This window comes from Rhea pennata, chromosome 5 (assembly GCF_028389875.1).
Source record: "Rhea pennata isolate bPtePen1 chromosome 5, bPtePen1.pri, whole genome shotgun sequence".
Lineage (NCBI taxonomy): Eukaryota > Metazoa > Chordata > Aves > Rheiformes > Rheidae > Rhea > Rhea pennata.
Genome location: NC_084667.1, coordinates 11,636,275 through 11,658,813, shown reverse-complemented (window position 1 = coordinate 11,658,813; position 22,539 = coordinate 11,636,275). Strand labels below are relative to the sequence as shown.

The 22,539-nt window shown below is 35.4% G+C and overlaps 1 protein-coding gene across 3 annotated transcripts in view; it reads right to left on the bottom strand.

Annotated features, from left to right (window-relative positions):
• PALS1 (protein associated with LIN7 1, MAGUK p55 family member) overlaps positions 1 to 22,539 on the bottom strand; it is a 54,918-nt gene that overhangs the window by 12,038 nt on the left and 20,341 nt on the right. For 2 of the 3 annotated variants that reach the window (XM_062578106.1, XM_062578108.1), the window contains exons 2-7: positions 21,797 to 21,879; positions 14,694 to 15,203; positions 7,216 to 7,428; positions 2,540 to 2,617; positions 1,109 to 1,255; positions 313 to 474 (exon numbers count right to left, since the gene is read on the bottom strand). In XM_062578106.1, coding sequence (XP_062434090.1) covers positions 313 to 474; positions 1,109 to 1,255; positions 2,540 to 2,617; positions 7,216 to 7,428; positions 14,694 to 15,056 — 963 coding nt within the window. In that variant the 5' untranslated portion in view covers positions 15,057 to 15,203; positions 21,797 to 21,879. The remainder of the gene's footprint in view (positions 1 to 312; positions 475 to 1,108; positions 1,256 to 2,539; positions 2,618 to 7,215; positions 7,429 to 14,693; positions 15,204 to 21,796; positions 21,880 to 22,539) is intronic. The other variant, XM_062578107.1, reaches the window with a different exon arrangement.

The following is a 22,539-nucleotide window of genomic DNA, read 5'->3' as shown; positions in this document are numbered from 1 at the left end:
TTTTACTAGCACAGGAAGAAGCAAAAGATTAGAAGGAAAGTAATTTCCATCTTTTGTTGAAAGTATTCTCTGGGGACAGAAATATTTGAACTTGATTTTTAAAACTTCCATTTCACATTATAACATTAAGAAAATCTACATATAAAAAAAATATAAAAAAACTTGAAATGGTCCTCTACATGTAAGTATTAGCTATTAGAATGAAAAGATTTAAAAATAATGTTAAATAGGACTACAAATGACAAGCTGAGCCATCAGGCTTCAGTCTTATTAAATGAGTATTTCTTGCAAGGAAAAAAGTGAGCAGCTTACCAATAGGTCAAAAACTTCATTAACATCTTTTCCACGAATCTCAATGCCATTAATCTCCAGAACTTCATCCCCTTCATGTAACAGCCCGCTCTTCTCTGCGGCGCCTCCTTTGACTATTCGACTAATGATGACAGAATCCATTTCATTGCGAACAGTAGCACCCTGTAGAGTAGCAACAAAATCTGAATTTATTACAAAGATGAAACTCAAAGCCATCTTTTGTATATACTCCAAGCCAGTGGAGAAAGATTTCTACTTTGAAAGAGAATGCAAGGAGGAGCTTGGATGCTCACACCTAATGCTGCAGTTAAGAAAACAAACAACAGAACCCCTCCTCCCCACATTTCTTTAAACTGCACTAAATTCAAATTCTTGAATATTCAGTTTGTGTTGCACACATAAAATGCCATTTTAAGCAGTTTTCCTACAGAAAATAAAGACTTATACAAAAGATGAAAAATAAAAGATGAAAGAACTGTTAAAAAGTCTTCAGCGTTTGGCACAAGGACACAAACTCTACCACAGCAAAACTTGGGACAACGTCTTCAATCAAGAAGCCCCGTCCAAACCCAAGCTCACAGCAGCTGTATGGACTATAAATGGTAGCATGTCAAGTGCTGATAGCTAAATAAATAAAAGTTTATTATCTATGAGCATTTCTCATGGGGGGTGAGGGGAAGATTTAAAAGTTAAATATCACCTCCACATTCAAATTTCAAAGCGTTCATTGCAATCTGCAAATGATAAAAACATCTGCCTGCTTTGCATACAACTTTGAGCAAGTGTTAATACATACCAGTGGAATATCTCGAGCTTTCTCAATACGAACTATTTTAACCGTCTCCCCTCCATACACACCAACATTCTCATAAATTTTCTCATCTGTCAGTGGCTCTGGCTGCATTTCTTGTTCCGCAACCTTATCGTGAGCCAGTAAGAGTGCCTAGTGTTAAACAAAATCAGTTCAGTAAAATGAAATGTTGCATTTTTATCTATAAAACAGTACAAAGTTCAGCAATTCTTCTACTTATCATAGTTATATAACTAAGTTTAAACACATTTTATTATCAGTTTCACATTTTACATAGTTGCAAATTCAATCATTTGCAGAGCTGTAGTCCATAATTTTAACTAGAAATTTATGGAATTTTTATTGTTATCACAAGAGACCAGAAATTTCTTTGAAAACACTACTGTAAAATAACGAGTCCGCAAAATAATGCAATATCTGCCCAACACTGTCCTGTTCACCTATGTCAAGTAGTTTTGAAACCTTCAGAAGTCATGCACCTGCTTGTACCATTCCGAAAAGCAAATACGGAGGTGGGAGGGAGGAACCAAAAGCACCTCAACAAGTTGACTTTATTATAATTGTAGGCATGTGACTGTGCAATTACAAAACCCTCAAACCATCATCTTAAATTTTAAAGACAACTTAAGTTGTTTCCCAAAGTTCTTGCAGCGCTTAAATGAAAATCAGAGACTCTCATAACACTGGTCTTAGTTCAAAATATGGCAGTCAAAGGTTTTCAAAATGAAACACTGAAGCAAAACAATACATTACTTCGCAACTCTCAGACTGCAAACTCTTAGGGACACGTAGTACCTACACTTCCTAAAGTTTGCTTCAAGATTGCAGAAAATATAAAAACAACGTTTAACACAACTGTGACAGTAATTAAGTTTTCCTTTGTAAAAAAGGAAAAATAAATAAAAAAATCCCATGGAAAATGTTGTCTTATTAAAGCAACTGAGGTTATAGACATAAGAAGTTATTGCAGAGAAAATGACTTATGGATTTACAATTTGCCCACAAGGCAAAATTTCCTTTATGCATCTTATGCTAAATGTGAAATAGGTTTCATTAAAGGAAAAAAGAAAACATATATAAGTAGCTATTGTCAAAGCAACTGATGTGTTGCCCCAAGCCTCCTGACCTAATGGTAACTTGTTAATATGAAAATTACTCAGTTGTACCTGTAAAAAAAATAGCAGGGCCTGAATATAATCATACACTATATGCTAGTACAAGTTTGCATTAGTTGCAGGAGATTAGAAACCTCTCTCTCTCTCTCTAGGGAAGTATGCAAGCTTTGCCACAGAGATGAAGAACAAGTCTGAGTTCAAAATATAGTGGTCCTCAACCAGCCTAACATATTTGCAAAAATATTAAATAGACTCAAAACATCATTAAGAAATAAATCCAATAGTCTCATGGTTTTTTTACCTGCATGTGAGGGGCATTCAGCAAAGCACTAAGCTCCTGCCCATCTTTGTGGTGACTTGGTTTCAAAACACTCTGTACCTAAAAAGAAATCAGGTAGTAAAGCTCTTACTCTATCCAGAGAGCTATCTTTATTAAAAAAGAAAAAAAAATCCCCCAAACCTACAAAATCCTAACCAAATAACCCAGAGAGAGAAAAAAAAAAGAAGAATTTTTTTTTTTACAGAAAGTAAAAGGATGTCCATATAATTGTCACACTGGCTACTGGCTCATTAAGCTTAATCTGGTCCACATTAGAAACACATGCAATGAGACTACAGAACTACTCTAGCATATCTTGTCTCAGCAATTCTCCACAGCTAGTATTCAAGTGTATCGTACAGATTTGTCAACAGCAGAGACTAACAATGAGCTCAGCTATGACAAATGATATGGCATAAAAAATTATCTCAGTAAAAGGAAGAAAATAGTGTAATCAGTCAGAATAATCTCTTATTTGAATATGCCAAGTTCTAGACTAATTTCTCATTAGCATGGCTAAACTCCTTTTTGCTTGAAATGAGATAGCTTATCTTTACCCAAACTATTTCTACCAACAGCAAAACCAGGATTTCAGACAGGTTTCTACCATCCATGCTGAGCCCCTGCCTCAGAAAGTGGGAGGTCAAAATTTCAGATTACCAAGGCCCCAGGAACCTGGCACTCTCCAAAGCTTCCTTCTGACAGCCCCAGAAGGCAATGTATAGCAAACAAATCTAGTACATCTTGAAAGAAAAGTGCCAAATGAGGAAGAGCAGCTAGGTTCAAGTAAGTTTTTATTAATTTCTTCAAAACCCTAGAAAACCAAAAGAATTCAGCTTTATATAGGTCTGAGCTCTGACTCCTTCAAAAATTTTCCTGAAGCTGCCAGAAAGCTATTATCCTCAGCTAAGCTGGACTTTTGGGATGTCCTTTAGCAAACAGAGCAAACTGAAGGCTGTATTTCACTAAAAGCAACTCTTCCTCTCTATCTAAAAAAGCTCTTCTGTACGGAGTAACTTGAAAGAGGTCTATTTGAGATCTCTCACTTTAAATTGATTTTACATTATTTTGATGAAGAAGCCGTAAGAAGTAGTTTTAAAGCCTTGCTTATACATCTTGATGACATTTTTTACAGAAAAGCCTATCCAGAAAGCAATTTAGACAGAAGTACTATAAGTCCTATAAGCAAATTTTGAAGGCTTGGCCAGAGCACACATCTGTACTTGCCATTAAATCTCTCACAATCAAATCTGTACATCTTTGTAAATTCGTACAAGAAGCAGAAAATATTTTCTGTAAGAACCATAAAAAATTACATGCTATTTTGAGAAGAACAACATTTTCCTAGCTATTATGTGATACACATGGGAAGTGGCCTGAAATAGAGGCAAACAATTACAACCACTTATGCCCCTAGCAAACTTCTCTTGGTGTCTTTCTACTTCAAATTTCTAGGACTCGCAGCCAAAAGCAGTGGGAGGTTTACAAATGCAACACCAAGAACTGCATCTTCCCATTCCTTTATTTTCCCATGCCTAGCAACCTGGCCCAACCAGCAATCGTAACGCAGTGAATATCTGTTACTCAAGTTGAGTTTCTGCTTTGAATAATTAAATTATTTGAACCTCTAACAGCTTCCCCTATCTGTTTTCTAAGGGCAAGATAAAGCATATTATTTAATTACATATTTTTGTTACAGTACTAAAAAAGTTTCAGTCCACATACACCATTTATTACATTAGTATTGCAGCATGTCAGACTCCTTGTCATTGGCAGTAACAAACTCCACAGGCTTTATCAGATGAAGAAAGCAGAATTTAGGCTGACTTTCTACAAGTGACACACTAAGCTGATGGCATAGGTAGTCCACATTAAACATGTGGTAAGAGTAATTTCTTAAGCCTGTAGTCTAGTTCTTATTGTTAATTACATTAATTTTACTTCAAACTTGTTCCAAAAAAGCCATTAATGTGACTTCATTACACAAACCGCAATTTGGAGCATGAACAAGTATTGACCATTCAGAATACAGTAACTGCAAAATAATGTTGTTGTTTATTTTTATATGATCATAACATTAATCATTAAACAAAGTATACATATGCATTCTAATGAGTTCAGTACTCTTAGTTATGGCTTCCCCTAAAAAGTACTAATCTAATTTAATTGCCTACATTTGCCAAAATGAACAGTATTAAATTTGAAACATTTAAAAACATAGTTGATGTAAACTGGGTCTACTGAAGTAAATAATAGTAAAAATATCTTTAATATGTCTGAGATGTGTGGTTACAAGCCAAAAATTACAAACTGTCTTGTATACTACATCAAATACTCTTAAAAGGTCAAGATTCAGACCACATTCCCATAATCCTTGCCCCCATTTTCGTCAAGTTTAAATGGATTTGAAAATCACTTTAATTACATTTGATGTTTACTGGCTATTTTTACTCAAGAGGCTGAGCCCACCACATTTTAGGGGCCTAATCTCCATGTAAATTCCTTAAGACCATGTGCTTCACTCCACCTTCTAAATTAAAGTTTCTGGAAAGAGTAAGAAAAAAAAAAAAAAAAGAAAAGGAAATATATTTTGAGTTGCTGGTGCCTGGTTGTCAGAATCAGTTGGAAAAGTAGAAGTTGACTACTAATTTTAATAACTCTCTAAAAAGGACTAGAAAAAAAAAGTGTACCACTATTTTTGTTTATTGTGAATATTTTAAAAAAATGCAAAAGCAAAACTTTTCAGAACACTCTTGGTTCATCCACATTATATGTTTTATAAAAGTAAATAATTGTTTAAATAGTAGATTTCTGAATTCCATGTAGCAACTGAAAATCTGCCCCCAAACACACACTTCCAGAAGTGTGGCTTAATATTAATTTTGCTTTTATTTGAGAGAGAAAGAATTTCTGTTGCAATATGAAGTTGCATAACCAACATGACAAACTGCCTTTTTCTGCTAGAGCTACAGAAGCCGAAGTTCTAGAGCAGGTTCTCTATCACACCATAAGGCCCCAAACAAAATTGATATTTGTAGCTTTAAAAAAAGCTTTCAGGACATGCAGTCCACAACAGTTTCAGAATTGTACACTGTCACTGATGAACTATGTGCTAAAATATTTACATTGGCATTATCTGCCATTTAAAATTAATGTTGTGTGTGCATATGCTATTTTTCTTTCTTATAATATTTTTTTTGCTTGCATCATCAAGAAGTTATCAGCATCTTAAGTCCAGACTTTTCAAGTGCCTTTTAAAAATCACTCTGAAGCAAATAAAACTCTGGAAAGAGGAAAGAACTGCTTTCTGGGACAGCAACACATGCCAAAGTCCAGCAAAACAAACAAAAAAGCTGTCCCCCATCCTCCCCCCAAAATGAGGGAAAAATAGCCAGACATGTAAGCTACAGTGAGTTGGCCAGAGAAAACAAAATTAACTTTTTCTTAGGCAAAAATCATTTCCTCCCTTTTTGCTACCATAATAAAAGGAGAGGCTTTTCCAAAAGGAAGAAACATCTGAAAAATGAACCTAGGATCTTCTGTTGAGAAAATGCCAGGAGAATAGGGGTCGATGTGAACAGCAGCCTGAAAGTTACTTTCAGGACATTTCTGTCAGTTACAGAACTACTTGTTCTGAATTTCCACCTCAACCATTTCAAGATGCTGTTTAACATACTGCAAAATACAAGGTAGGTTAAATACATCAGAAGCTGAATTACTGAGAATCTGAAAGATACTGGATGATATTGGTATTAGGTTTACTAACGTTAACAAACGTGTACGTGTACCGAGGTGTAGCCTCACTTTACCGCAATATATACGTGCCTCAGGCCATAGAGTGTGGAAGATGGTTATCGAGCAAACCACTGGAGGGTCCATGGACACCTATCTGCATTCGAGAACTCGCACTGTTCACAGCAACTTGCATTTGATGTTTTTTCTGTAAACTGCTACTCCTGCTTATAAAGCTAAAGGTATTGTTCTGCCATATTCAAGTGAGGAAGTCTCAATGAAGATAGTTAATTTTTTGAATATTTTTCAGTTAACATCTCACTAAAAAGATGAAAGTTAAAATCTCAAGTAAAACTCTAGAAGTATACTTCAGTAATTTCTGGAAGAAATACCAGGTCTTATGAAAGAAGAAGTCATCTGTCAAATCACAAAATCAAATCTCATTTGACCATCACAGCACTGATCAAAATATCAAATTGAATTTCTCAGTGATCTAGTGCTCAGTTTAAAACAAAATGCTTGTTTCCAGGACAGTAGTATTTTCAGAGATGCCTTCTAATTTAGGAACTGGGGCTCACTCAGAGAAATGCCAACAGTGAATTACAGTTCAATTGCTGAATATTTAAAATAAAGAATACTGGAGGTAGAAGTTATGAGTAACTAACTGTTCTTCTTTCTTGTATGTAAACACAGTATCTTTTACATATTACCTATCTACCTACACTATAAAGGAAATTCTTATCCACGAAATATTTTTCTAGTTACTATTTGGAAAGCTGGAAAAAATAGATATAGAAATCAGTGACTAGTATAATCCATTTTATATGCAACATTCACTAATTCACACAAGCTTGACAAGTAAATATTTCAACAACAGCTATGATTATAGTTTTCAAATATACCACAGAAATGCATACTGTACATACCTCTTGTGCTAGTTCTTGTGCATTGGAGATAAGAGGATATGGAGGGCTGGCTTTGTTCATGTGCACTGTAACAGCATTGTGTATCTTAAATGCATTCTGAAAATCAGTATTTTGAACAAGTTGTAAAATGAGAGAGATATCCTCTTGGCTCTGAGGGTCTACCAAAATGTGTTGGATATGCTTAAGAGAAGTTAACAGTTCTTCCACTTCTAGGTAGAAAATAACAAAATACAAATAAGATACCAGTTCACAAAGACTAATAATTACATAATGTTTAAATTAATATTTATGTCATTTTTTTCTATACAGTTTTTAATCAGCAATGATGCATGTAGACTCATTAGTTACCTATTATTCACCCTGAATTTTATCAGTAGGACATATCAGAATCAATACGAGGACCACAAGTCAGTATAAGCAGAAGAAATAGAGAGCTGATAACATTAAAGTTTCCTATCACAGCAACAGTTGTCCTTCTCTGAAAGGAAACACTGATATGGAAAAGATCCAGTAATTGCAGCTCATCCATACTAACTGTGAAAGAAGAACGAATTTTGCAGTATGAAAACTAATTTGTTAATATTCTTGATGCACCAAATATTCACTAGGAGAATGCTATTTCGAATACACCTTCCCATGCCTATTTGCTTTGTATGTTAACTACATATAACTTACCTGCAGAGTGAGTGAGTGATAAGCAAACTAAACTATACTCAATTTCTAAACGTAAAGTTATGAGCAATCAAATCGCATTAAAATAAAAAGGCTAAGAATGAAAAAAATCTCTATAATCAGAGTTCTGAAAGTCCTCTGTGTCAGACGGAAGTCCGTATCTTCCACTTACTATGTTATTAGTTCTACTTGGATCATAAAATGTTTCAATATTTTAATAACTGGTTTCTACATTTTTGTAGAATACTACACATACACTCAACTCTGGAACTTCAAAAGCTAATTTACTGCTTTAAGAGTGCTTTTAAAAGACTGTAATCTAATTTAGTTTTAAAACCAACTGAAATTTCTGCAAAGTACATCACTTCTCAATATTAAAAATTTGAGAAACTACATAAAACAAGAAACATAAAGCATGCCTATATATTGGTATAAATACAGGTTAAAAAAATCCTCAGGCAGACCAAATGAAACTAGTGGATACTTTTAACCTGAATAATGTATGTTTTCTCACACATTATCCAAAAATCAAACTTTCTCAACCAAACTACTCAGTCACAACAGGCTTTTCAGCAATCTTATTTCAACAGGTTTGAGTCAGCTAGAATTCTGGTAATCTTTTTAAAAGGAACAAAAAAAAATTTGCCAATTTTAGAACTTTCAGTTCATTTTGAACTTTATTCAAAAGTCATTCCCACTTACCAGTATTAAATATAAGCCGAGAGAATCATTTCTCAATTTCTCAATTTCAGCAACTACCTTCACTGTTCCATTATGAGCTAACTAAATAACATTAAATAAGACAGGAATGCCATAATGCCATCAAGATGTCTGCTAAGTCAAATCACAATAGATAGGGATCTCTAACATAGAGACATTTTGTCAAGTTTACTTCACCTGTCTTTAACCACTAGTATACTTAACCGAAGGCTGGACTCAAGCCTTTTGAGGGTAAGATTAGGATGGCCGATCAAGGGGCGCAAGCCTAATAACTCATTTCAGTGAAGTATAGTATTTTAAATTTGAGACAAAGCATATTTTTAATAAGTGTGCTTCTTTAGAGTTAGAGAGTCGGTCTTCTGCATAATAAGAGGAAACAGAGAAACAATGCAGTAGAGCTGCTATTGTTGCATTTTACCATCTGCAGGACAATTAAAAAAACTACACCCCAAAACCGCTCCCCGGAGAGCTGAACGCATCCTCCCCACCCCAGGCGAAAGGCTCCTCCCTGTCACCGTCAGGCAGAAAGCTCAGACACAGGCTGCGGGTGATATTCCGTAAGGGAAATCCAGTACAGCTCGGAGCGCAGGAGCAAGCTCAGTGTCTCACTAGAAAACAGTGAGCAAAACATACTTGCCATCACACAGTGGCAAATGAAAACTCGACAGAAGAGTAAAGAACCATCTACAAGAATATTTGCTAAATAGGATGTTGTCAACTGACCAATCTCTTACATAGTGGGGCATGCAGATGACCACAGTATCTCGGCAAGTGATTCTGCTCAGAGTGAGGATATGTACTGTTTTCAAGCGTAATAGTAACAACAAAAATCAATAAATATAGTGGATAAAAGTCAAAGGCTACTGTGCACAAAACTTCCACAAAAACTTGTCCAGATAAAAACAAAAAACCCCAAATTCTGGCATTTGTTATCATTATGGGTTTCAAAGAACAGTGAAACATTAAAGGAGAACCCAACTTCTTCTACCACTTCCTATGGGTAAATGTTTTCTTTTTTTTTTTTTTTAATTATTTCTCAATTTTCTCCCAACAATGTAACTGAGAATTAAAATACATACATATATGTATATATATATGTAAACTCAGATTTCTTTCTAATACAGATTCCACATAAGAAAAATATGTATGGAAATAGAAGGATAGATATGAATAATGAAAAGCAGTAAACTTTCTAAATGTCTCTAGATATTATCTCTTCAGTACTTTGCTGCTTCCATTTCTTTCTTTCTTGCCTTGTCCTACAAATGTACCACAGAACTCTACTCTCCATCCAATTCCCCTCTACAGTAAATCTTCATCTGTGCTGAATACAAAACCCTATACAAACTGATGAGTACACACAGACAAAGGAACAGCAAACAAATACCCTTCCTCAAGCAAGGCTGAAACACAGAAATAACACTTGGATGGATTGAAATTTATTCCCACAAAGGCAGAGATTCATTTCCAAAGTCACTTGTTCAAAAAAAAAAAAAAAAAAAAAAAAAAAAAACTTTAAAAAGCATTAAAAGAGCATACACATACAAATTTGACTTTACTGATGCCTAACTCTCTCTGCGTTTGTATTCCTAAATTCTAAATCAAAGTATCAAAGTGTTCTTTTCTTTTTTCAAAGTATCAGAGTGTTCTTTTTTTTTTTTTAAATAAGCACCAGGTAACAAAAGATAGGTGCTTCCTATTGAAAGGGCTGTCCGAAGAAGGGGAGGAAGAAAAGACAGAGAATTCAGTAAATGATGACATCTGCATTTACTCACAGAAAAGTGAGGGCTCTTTTGCAGACGTAGTCCACTTTATCTCTCTGACTGATCAGCCATCGATTACTTTGTTTTAAAAAGTCTTCTTTTACCAGAAGCGTTGCAGCCTTTTTTCCATTAGACTATGAAATGGCACAGAATGCAACTGAGCACTATAATATATGTATTAATCAAAAGACTGACAGGGGAGTAACACGCCACTGCAGGGGAGGACACAGTCAGTTTAACATGCTAGATTAGCAGAGGAGGAAAAGGAAGTAGCTGCTTTTTATCACTTTATACAAAAAAGTTATGCACAGCAAATAAGGTATAACTGGCTTCATTATGTGTCACCATCAATATATTAACCCTAAATTCCTTGCGGACCTTTTCAGTGTACTCTATATGCTAGAACTAGCACTCTGATTTCCATTTGTTGCTTGACTCACAGGGCTAAAGTCTTCTCTTTTAACACAGAATTTATTTATAAATAAGTCATATATATAATTATAAATACAACTTACCTAGTTATAAATTTTGACCAAAGTGTAAATACAAAAGATAGGCATTTTTCTCCCCTTCCAAATAAAGTGAAGTTTTCCTTGTAGCCACAAACAAAAGGATCATTTACTTGAAGTGTCAGTTACTCATTTAACTAAATGAGCTGAATAAACTGAAAAGAATAATATTTTCTGCATCTACAGAAAAGTCTACTGATGTGAAAAACTGACTTAAACACATGTTCCAGATGCTCTGAAAATTATTTCCATTAAGTCAGCTATTTAAAACGTGTTCTGCTTTGATAATAAACATGCCATTAAAATGTTTTAATTAAGTGTCCCAATTTATTTTTAAAAATAAAATCCAATTTGTTTAATCTAGCCTGTTTCTGTTTTAAGCTGAAAAGATTAAAAGCTTGCCAATTACCTGCAAAGGAGATACCAGCACCTATGCAACAGCATTGTTTCAAAACTAAAAATAAAGGCTATCAGGTCAATATTCTTATTTTAACCCATACTTTTATCAGAAACTCTTTAAGAATTAATAAAAAAAGTAAAACTAAATCTTTTTTAACACTGCTTAATAATAATAGTTTAACATCTTTTACATATTAACTACAATTCATTAACACTTGTCAAGGATTAGTTAGGGTTTTATAACAAAGTTTAGACGTTTGTAAAAGTGAGTAATCATTTTCTCTGACAGTAAAAGTAGAAAGAGCCATGAGCAATATACTTCAGGAATTCAGTATAACCGGAGAGAAAGAGTGAAACACTTCACCTACTAACAGTTATTATTTTTGGACGAAGTCATGAGCTAGCAGATCTCTTAGAAACCAAGAAGTTGTATGTAAAAATTTTCAAAATTCTAGTCTCTCCAACTGGGGTATTCAACACCCTTTCCAGGAAAAAAAAAAAAAAAAAGTCAGACTCAATGTATTAGAAAGGGCTCAAATCCTCTCTTTTATTTTATTATTTTCTAAGTATATATATTCATAAACTAACTGCACTAGCCCCATTACTAAACAGCAGCAAGACAGCTTTCAGAATAGAATATTCTTCTTTTTAAATTCAGAAGCACCAGATGTTGGAATGATTAATCCAGAAAGTTGAAAAAAAGGATATGCATAGTTGTAGAGAAAACATTCAGATGAGGCCAAGCTCCCACAGAAGCATTTTGTTAAATTTAAAATAAAATTACAACTCTGCCTTTGATAGCACTAAAGACCGAAGAGAGATTCATGAACTATATAGTTTAAAAGATTGCAACATTTAATCCAGAACTCTTTTTTTTTTTTTTTTTTTTTTTTTTTAAGTTTGCAACAACTCAACATCAAGCTTGAGTAATAAGCAAAAGCCCCACTCCTCAAAGGAGTGCTAACAAAAATTTTTTGTCCTCTGTTCTTAAATTTAGTCTGTCTTTATCCAAATTGTTACAGTACTAGCATTATTCCCCAGTCAAACACTACTGTCTTCGTATGCCTCTCAACACCACGTCATGACTTTTTAAGATTGAAATAGACTGCAGTGAAGCCTTAATTCAGCACTCTGATACATATTCTATACGTTATGATTCACTCTAATTGTATTACTGCATCTCCTAAAGCTCCTGGCTTCTTTAGCTTAAACATCTGACCATATTCAATTAGCAGCTAGTCAATACTTTGTTCATATCTACATGCATACCTTTGGGTCTATTTACTGCACTTCAGAGCTGAGACAAAGTCCTTATTAGTTTTCTCCTTTTCATGATATCTGAACACTGAATTCCTGATATCTGAATACCTTTGGGTTAAACATGCAATTTACTACTGTGTTTCTACAGATGTGTGCTGACAGCAAAAGAATGACTTGATCCAAGCTTCTGATTACAAAAACATTTGTCCTAGTGGACACAATCATTACTCATTTTCCCGTAATATGCATCTTCTAACACATACTCTCCCCTTTGCTGTTTCCTATTTCATTTCTTTCCACATACACCACTATATTCTGGTCTCTAGTGTTTAGTGCTTTTCTTCCTACGAATATCCTTATTCAATCACAGTTTCCATTCACACCAATTTCTCCCTCCTCCAACTCTTCTTGCTCAGTCAGACTTAGTTTCCTTCTTCCAATTTATCATAAAAGCCTTCTGCTTTCTCTGACAAAGAATCAGCTTCCCCCATAGCCTGTTCCTGTTTCTTTCCCATTCTCATAGATCTTTTAAAATTGCCTCTCCATCTCACTGAAGTTCCCTCTGGGGTCCTTCCCTGTTCAAACAGCTTCAGTTTACCCCTGCTCCCTACTAGGTCTCAAGCTTGCCAGCCCCCCTACTCCTCACTCCCATTCCTTTCTTTCCAGTCAGCTTCCTTGCCGAGTTTCTTTGCCTTTCTGTTTCCATCTAGCCCTCCCCCTCCATTCTCAGCATCTCTGGCATGAACCTAGTCTCCTCTTTCTAACTGCAAGCAGCTTGCTTTCCTCCCTTCTACAGTTCCACCTTCCGATTCCTTACCTAGCAAGTCTTCAGAGCTTTTAGCCATCATGGTTTAATAAGTTACAGCAGAAGTAACTTCTACTGCATCATCTACTTTGTGTTCTGTAAAGAGAATTTCACAAATCTCTGCATCCTTTTCCTACTCAATATCTAACTCTTCATAAAATTAAGTACAAAACTTATCCATTAGGAAGAGATTCTTTTGGATAGAAGGTGACAAGCCTTATACTGAGGTACACCTGCCTTGTCCATAACTGACCTTGCTTTGAGCAGGAGGTTGGACTAGGGGACCTCCTGCTGTCCCTCCCAACCTGAATTTTCCTGAAGAGGGATCTGTATAACATAGGGATTACCAGTGGTTAGGGAAGAGAGCTCTACCTTTAGCGGAAGAGTTGCTCATATACACAAATACTAAAGATTGGGGGGGGGAAGGGGAAGAGGTGACGAGAGAGAAGTGAGTTGATAGCTATTTTTCATTCTTTGTCCTCAAATATCAGCCATCAGGGAAGAACACAGTAAGGACTTTAAGTATGATCTCTGCCCTTAAAAAAAAAAAAAAAAAGCAAAACAAAACCCCAACTTTTTAAAGCAATGTAGATCTTAAAACAGATACAGATTTGAAAAACTGAAGTGGACTCTCAAATTCCCAGTGCCTCATTTTCACTCCAATGCCACATTGCATTTTATATACACACTTCTGCTTGAAAAAGGATTAGAAACATTTTCTACTGAAGCTTACTAAAAGGAAGGACAGATTCTGAAGTCCTTCAATCCTGTAGTTCTTTAAAAAATGCTAACTTATTTCAAACATTTTCATCAATGTCTTTAGCTCCCTATTAAGTATTTTGTATATATATAAGAGTCGAGATAAGCCTATCTTCATTGTCAATCCCAATATTTTAAGAGAAAAGGCAAATTCAGTTAGGCAACATTTGATAATGTAAGACAGCCAAAATGACAAGAAACCAATAGCATGCTTCACTTGAAAGTATTTAACATCTTGAATTTAAAGGACAGACAGTGTTTATTCACTACTTATTCTGGTATGTGCTTCATCATACATAACAGAAATAGTTTGTACTTACACAGTTCTCCACACCCTAAGTGGATGGAGACATCCAATGAACTTATTAGCATTCTACAGGTTGTCTCCCATTCCCAAATGGATTGGATATTAAAATGTCGTTTGTGGAGGCACACAGCTTGATGCAAAATGAAAGAAACCAAATGCAAAGGACCAGAAGATTTCAAATCTGAACAGAATTAGCTGAAATTATTTTCAGTGCCCTAAAATAATATTAGTAATCCACTAAGTATTTTCTCTATTAGCATGTTCATTGTATTTTACCTACCTAGTGTCTTCACAGTACAATGAGGACTCTCCAAAATAATTCCTTCTTCTGTGTCAAATATTGGATTATCTATTCCAGTTTTAGGAGGGATTTGTGCCAGTTTCTTAAGCCTCATGGAAGCAGTAAGGTCCAGTTCTTGTTTCTTTCCCTCTTCTTCCCGTCTGCGCCTCATGTCCTCCTGCTGCTGACGAATTCGCTCAAGTTGAGCACTCCGCCGCATGGGCATCATCCTGGAGCCCAAATCCCCAGGGCAATCAACAGCCATTTCTCTGTGCTTTTGAGGTTCCTCAAGACATGTAAGATCCACATTTTTTGCTTCACTGTCAGAATCTTCTGTGATATGTCCATTCATATGAGAAGTTGTCATGATTATCTGTAATTATGTCTATTCTCTTCAAACACAAATGCTGCTATAAGGACAGTTTTTGCTATGATGTGGTATAAAATCCATTATAACTTCAAAAACATTTCCTCTCCATCACAAGACAGTTGAAGAAACACCCAGGAAGAAAATCTAGTGAAAGACACGCAAAAGAATTACTAAATAACTGCATTAAGAAGAAAACACCTAAGAGTTCTTCAGATCTGCAAGTGTAAGAACACTGGGACTTTTTCTCCACATTTACATACAGCTTCTTCCCCTACTAAGAACTAAAATACCTACACAGATTTGATTAACACATTTTAGTAAACTTCATGATTAAGCACTAGAAAAGGCTACTGTTAAAACTAATGATAAGATTTCTTGTATTTCTAGGTCAAACCAATAGAGATTTTGCACTTAATCGCAAACCAGCAGTTTTCTGAAAGTCCCCACTCAGTTTTAGTTTATTCTTTCATTCTTAAAATTCCAACACAAACTATGCCTTTGATCCTACAAACACTGAATGTGAATAACTTGTTATAAACAAAATATTCACAAGAACTTTGACAAAGTTACACTCAGGTACAAACATCTGCATTTATTGTTTGCAAGTTGAGGCATTTTCATGTAAGCATTACTTCCCAGGTTTAAGGGCAGACAGACCTAGGGTACAGTTCTTCAAAAAGCAGCAGTTTGGAACGCCACTGAAACAAATCTGAACAACCTGGGACACAGGTTGGAGAGTTCTGCTTAGCAGCTACTCTTAATACTTTCTGCGCATATGCATTAAAACAAAGTATTAAATGGAAGGTTAAAAAACTTTGTGTGTGTGTATGTGAACATGTGCACATATTTGAGAATGAACAGTCAAGCAGTGACACTCCACTCTACTCCCATAAGAAGTACAACGCTCCCCAAAAGTATAACCACTCAACTCTTAAATATAACACACACACGTGTCCTATGCTACATTGCCTTTTTCAGTGTCACACACACCCACTGACACATTATCTCCAATATGTACACTTAAAAGGACATTAAAATTAATATAAATAGTTGTGCAAGGTAATCGCAGTATTACCAACTACACTTACTATTTTTAAAAGTTCTTTTAACATGTTTCTTTTAGTTACTGATTGAAAATTAATACTATCTCATAGCTGTATTTTACAGAAACACAGGAAGTATCAGGACAAAAAAAAATTATATTTTTCCTTTCTTAAGCAGAATGCTTGCACTTGGAGGAGGAAGGGAAGGCTGTTGATGTAATTAAGCTGAAAATTAAATATCAGCAGTACAGTATTAGAGGAGCAGCAACAGAAACTCCTACACTAGTTCCTGCGAGTCTGCAATTCTTCGTACAGTTTTTCATTGTAATAAAGAGTAGCATACAGATACATACAACACCAAAACAGTTTTCTTTGTTTCCTACCTAGTCACTATTACCGGTTACTGCTGAGATCTTCCACAGTTAACATTTAAGCATTTCTGTGGTAGTGAAAGTTTCCTTCTTTCCCTTCCTTTAAATGATACTTGATTGTTTTCCCAAAAGCACTGATATGCAAAAATGATTCCAGTGCTCAATACTCCCACATTCAGAAAAAAAAGCAACAAAAAAAGTCATCAAAAGCTACACAGTAGCCTGTACAACTAGCTATTATTGCCCAAGTAAAAGAGAAAATGTTCTAAAGTATCTAAGTTCTCTAAAGACATAAAAAAAGTTACTCAGTTTTACAGGAAGCATCATATCAGAAAAAGAGGTTTCTGGAATTCAGAGAAAGGCAGATGACAATTTTACAAAATTACTGCAAAACGATCCTCAGAAAAGGAGCTCCTTCTATAAAGGCAGCTTCACTGTGTGGAATTACCCATCCAAACAAAAAAAAAGTCTCACTGCTAAAACAAAACTGCAAAAAACACTGATTTAACTGAGGTGTCCAAACAGTTGAATGTCCATTTACTCAGCAAATAGGTCAAAAATACTGTCTACGGATATCTAAAAAGTAAAGTGTGGTTTTAAAGATATCATATTACTTAAGATTAATGTGTAAGCTAAGTGTATCACACTCAGTAAAGAGAAAGAATCTATACTTCAAAAAATGAAGTTCCTGACCACTATTTAATAACTGGTAAAAAAATTTAAAGTGTGAGTGGTTAAATTTCCTCTCTCAAATGTAGAAGTATTAGCTATCTAAGGCAAAGAGTTTGAGATTAAATTAGAAGAACACAATAAAATGGATGTATCTTTATTCAGAATGAGGAATTTTTAGACTCCTTCAAGCTGAGAAGCAGCACTGAAGACTACAGAAACAAAAATACAATCTGAGGTAACTGTTAATATTATTGCTTATATTTTCTAGGTAAGTGCCACGTAAGATGCAGAACATGCAAACTCTTCAGAGTAACTAAGACATTTAAGTGGTCTGTAACAATAGCTGCTCACTTCCAGTAAGATCCAAATTATTTAGGCCTGCTAAACAAGAAACCTAAAGCTAGGCGAACTCAGCACTCTTACGCAGTCACACTTTATTAATAGCAATATTCAGGAAACTGGCATCAAAATGTAAAGTCCTATGAACATTTTAAACAGAAAGTGATTTTAATATCCCAGAAAGAGAGATGTCTTTGAGGCATGCCATAAGCAGTGCAGACAAAATAATCGTACCCAGAAAGATCACCACCAGGCAGTCTAAAAATCTGAGGTTAACAAAAAACCCAAACCAACCTCAAATGCCTCCTTCCAACTATAACTAGTTGATAATCTATAAAAGCATAGGGATGATGCAAGTCTGGAATACAGGAATAACTTCCAGTAATCAAAGAATTTGCAGTAATAGTTGAACTCGTCTGAACCTAAGCCCATGGTTCTTTTTGCTTTCTGAAGTCTGCTTCAGACATCACAAATCCTCATCTCCATCAGTTTTGGAAAAATGCTACTGTCAGGTTCCAATGAACCAAATATGCCCATGTGGAAAAATCTTCAGATTAGCTCTAGAGCTCTTCCCTATAATGGTCCTCAAGCAATTTAAAATTTAAGATATCTGACACTGGTAAAATGTTAACCTATTTCTCAAATTAAGGTATAGTGGAGCCATTTGTTACCAAGGTGGTATTAAAACAAAACAAAACAAAACAAAAAAAAAAAAAAACAAAAAACACCAGCTTGAGGCAGATACCAGGAACACACATTTTTATTCCAACCACTAAGCATGGCATCAAAAGACTTGTAATAAGTAGAGAAACAGTTTTGTTGGTTTTTGTTTCTCAAGGTGTTTGTTTTGTAATTTTAAAAATCCTGAGACAGTAATAAAAAAGTTGCAACAAGTCTGTTCTCTGCCACCTATGGATCACTGAAAAAACAACTTTTAAACCAGAGAACAGCTTATTTTGTTCCTTTAAAATATTACACTACGGGGGAGACAGATTACAAACATTCATTAATACTAAGTTTTATTCTATTATATACAAAGCATATAGAATAGTATAGAATTAACAGAATTCTTTTTCACTTTAAAACTCAGTTGACGCTAGCAGCCTTTATGCTCTTTATATAGTCTGCGTTACACAGAGTTTGGATGCTCAAAGTTTAACAGGGCTAAATTCTGGCTTTGAATGTCTCCTTCTGAACTGTCAATATGTAACAGCAGGACCTCAGTGTTGCCGCATAAGTAGATCTTTTCAGTAGATGGTTGTAATTCCGGCTTATTTGCCCAAATTCATACACAAGTCTGACCAATGCAGTCCTGGACAGCACATGTGAAAGTCTCTTCTTTGCAGATTACTTCTACCATTCAAGTTCTCACCGTATGGAACGTGGTTTGCACAAACTGCTAGCGTAAGTACCGCTACGGAGACAAAGCATCTTAACTACTCTGATCATCATCAGGCATCACACAAAAACTTTATTGTGAAGCAGTTATGAACAGTGAACAAAACCATACTTCCAATGCAAGCTCAAAATGGCAGAAATAAAGAAAAAAAGCAGTTAATGTCTTGCTAACTGTACTTACCATTCCCACAAATACTGTGCTTTACAAGCTATGCGTTATTCTCCATACCAACCCCCTAACCATGCCAGGCTTCCATCATCTCTCTAACAGTCCTGAACACAACAAATAAAGCACAGCCCTCAAAAGCTCTATCTGCAAAAGGACAAACACATGAACGCAGCCATCTCGGTGTGCAAGGCATGCTAATATAAACACACATACTGATAGAGACAGAAACAGAAGGTGAGTGCTGTAAGGCGTTTTATGCTTTCACTTGCTTTCCAGGATTAGTATCTGCTGCACAAAGCAATCCTAACTATTTCAACAACTAAATTCTGTACAGTAAAATTAAATTGGTTTAATTTTGGAAACTTCTAAAGAATAAAAATGACATTTTCTTGAGGCTGAGGTTGTGTGTTATATTTTGGTGGTGTTTAAAATTCTTCCATTGCTAGAAGTATGATTAGACTTGATAGTTCCCTTTTTAAAATTCATTAAAGTTGCAAATTCTGAATGACTGCAAGGAAGTTCATAAGTTCAGATCCAATTGAATTTCATTAATTTTGGCACACTTTAGAGCAAGAAAGCCCAGTCTACATCTGTAAACACATTATAAGCATAAGTAATATATCAAGCATGATGCGAAGGAGTCTGTCATTAGCTGGGAGACATATACTAAGACTGTGACAGATATGGTATATTAAAATACTCAATAAAAACAGTTAGGAGACAAAGACTAGGTTGCTGAAGTGAATTAAAATAATTTGATTAAATCACATACTAGATGCTTCCTGATGTCTAAATTACTGATGAAATACTAGCATAAAACTATGCTAGAGATCTCTAGTATGTATTGTTAACGGCTCATCTAAAGGTGGGTATTCTGGTATTTTTATTTGCTGCTTCAGACTTCTAAGCAAGCAGCACTTAAGTCATCAAAAACAATACTATAAACACAAGCTATCATAAAGTAATATGTTCCTAACAATGCCATAAATGGAAGCTCAGTGTACCCCCCAAAAATTCCAGCTTTCACTGCTTCATCTGTCAGGCATCATTTGTTTCTTCAACAATACAAATAATTCTTCACAGCATAAAATTAATCTCCTGTTGATGAGAATTACAGATTGGAGTTTACAGGAGAAACAACTTAATATATAGCCAATAAGCAGCTTAACAGAAAAGTACTTGAAAAAAAATCAGTAAAAGTTGGAACATCCTGAGGTTTTCAAAAGTAGTTAGAAATTACAAGACCTATGACTTCTTCATATTATTCTTCTTAATTTCAAAAATTCTACAGTAGGAAAGTTCTCTTTACCTTAACTTTGGAATACATTCAAGACAGTGACTTTGAGATTTTTTTTGTTTTTTGCCTTTTTTTTTTTTTAATAGTCTACAATATGATCTCCTCTAATTAGATGCCATCACCATAGTCTTAGGATTGGAAGAAAATGCTTCCTTTCACACCTGTCGGATTCTTATTTCTAATCATTTCAGACCAGTGCTCATTAGAAAACCTGTCAAGCACAGTAACTCGGTTCAACGTGTATTTCAAAGGGCTTTCAGACACAGCAAGAGGTTTTAACATTCCATTCTCACTTAAATGTGCAAGATCTGTGAATCAACAACAAAAATGCCTAAACCCTCAAAAGGAAAGTAATTTTCACTGTTAGTATTTTTTAAGTTACATTTGTACAAGAAAAATAAGAATGCTGACTGGTATAAAATGCAGAGAAATTGCTGAAACTGAAGTTTCAGACAGTAGATCCCAGTTTCCAGTTTCATAAATTGGATAAACAAATTGCATGACCTGTAAAGGTTCAAAAATCATAAACACATTTTTGTACCACACTGGTACTACATTTAAGAACTGTAGTCTATTTAAGACATGCATTCAGTTTTATTAGGCTTGTTTATCTGTTGATTCAGTGACAGCAATCCAAGGAGTCACAGCCCATGTCCTGGCTAGTCTGTCTTGCTAGCAACCTGAAAAGATTAATGGGCTACTAGTTAGAGAATAGATATTAACAAAGTATTTCCAGTGGAAAATGTGGACCAGTAAGACTATAAAAATCATATCACCCAACAGCTGCACAACTCAGCTCAATATATTGCTCTCTTTAGCAACTGTAACTTTGCAGTAAAAATATATGCAAGATACTATGTACTCATACATAAATATAGTATATAGGAAGAAACTACAAAAGTAATTTCATTGTGTATATGCACCTGACAGACAAGAGTGGATTTTAACCTGCTTTACTCAGAAGCACAACTTGCTTCCTGAGGTACATCCAAAGGTTAAGTTTTATTTAAATTTTCGGTTTACTACAATGCTTTATCCTTATTTCAGTCATGGCCGTAACTTTTTAACCACAAGTCAGGCTACTAGATATATGTTTAAAAAAGGCAGGCACTGGAGTTTGGATAAACAATTTCTGATGCCTCAAAATTTAAAGCAGAAACGCAAGCTAACTATTATTCACTATTACTATTTACTATCAAAACTTATTCATATCACTTATTCCTTGCCAAGTGTGCAAAATACGAGATGCGGCACTCCTCCGGCCCGGGGGGCGATGTTTACGTCCCCCGGCTGCTCCCTGTCCGGCCGTGCCAAGGGGCGGCAGCTGGAACTCCTCTCTGAGATCAGATTAGCATTCCAGCGGCATTCTCCGCAGCGGGGCTGCTCGTCCCCATAGCGACGGCTTTGTCAGCTCCCACGGAGTTCACGCACAGAGCCGAAGGACTTACATCATAGGTTAGCGATGCCTCTCCTCAATTCCCTCGGCTTCTTCTCTGGAGATTTCGAGACAGTGGCAGCCGGTCTTCTAACCCTGTTAGAAATGGAGATGATTACTCGAATGAGGGGCCTGAAAACCACCTTTGGCGGGGGGGGGGGGGGGTGGGGGTTGCATTGAGCTCAGCCATCAGATGACTAAAACCACATAGTAAATAGCAGTAACGATGCCAGTAAAACCTCCAAAAAAGAATACATAAGATATCCATTCTTTTTATGTCAATTATTTGGAAAGACTCAAAAGCCTCAATGACTCAGGTGAGTGAAACAAGTTTAAGACATATAGGATACACCGCAGTAGATTACTTTCAGTAACACACTTTAGCTATGTTCAGTCTAAAGAAATTAATGCCACCGAAAATAAACACAAGCCAAACTTCAAGAAACTGAACAGGTGATTTCCGTAAAAGATATAATACGGCATTCACAGTTGGTGGTGGGGTGAAACACTTAAATCTTGTCTAAATTCTTATTCTCTGTCAAAACCACATCTTGTATGTGCTATTAGCAACAATCTTTGTTTAAAGGAGCTCACTATTGAGATATTAATCTCTTAAAAGTGATGGCACAGGACAAGCAAAACCACTGAATAAGAAGCTTCAGCCTTAAGGAATCTGACCTTCCACTGTGGTATAAATGTTTTTGTCTCAGTTATACTAATAATTAAAATACTTCCCAGTTTGACTGAGATAAAAAA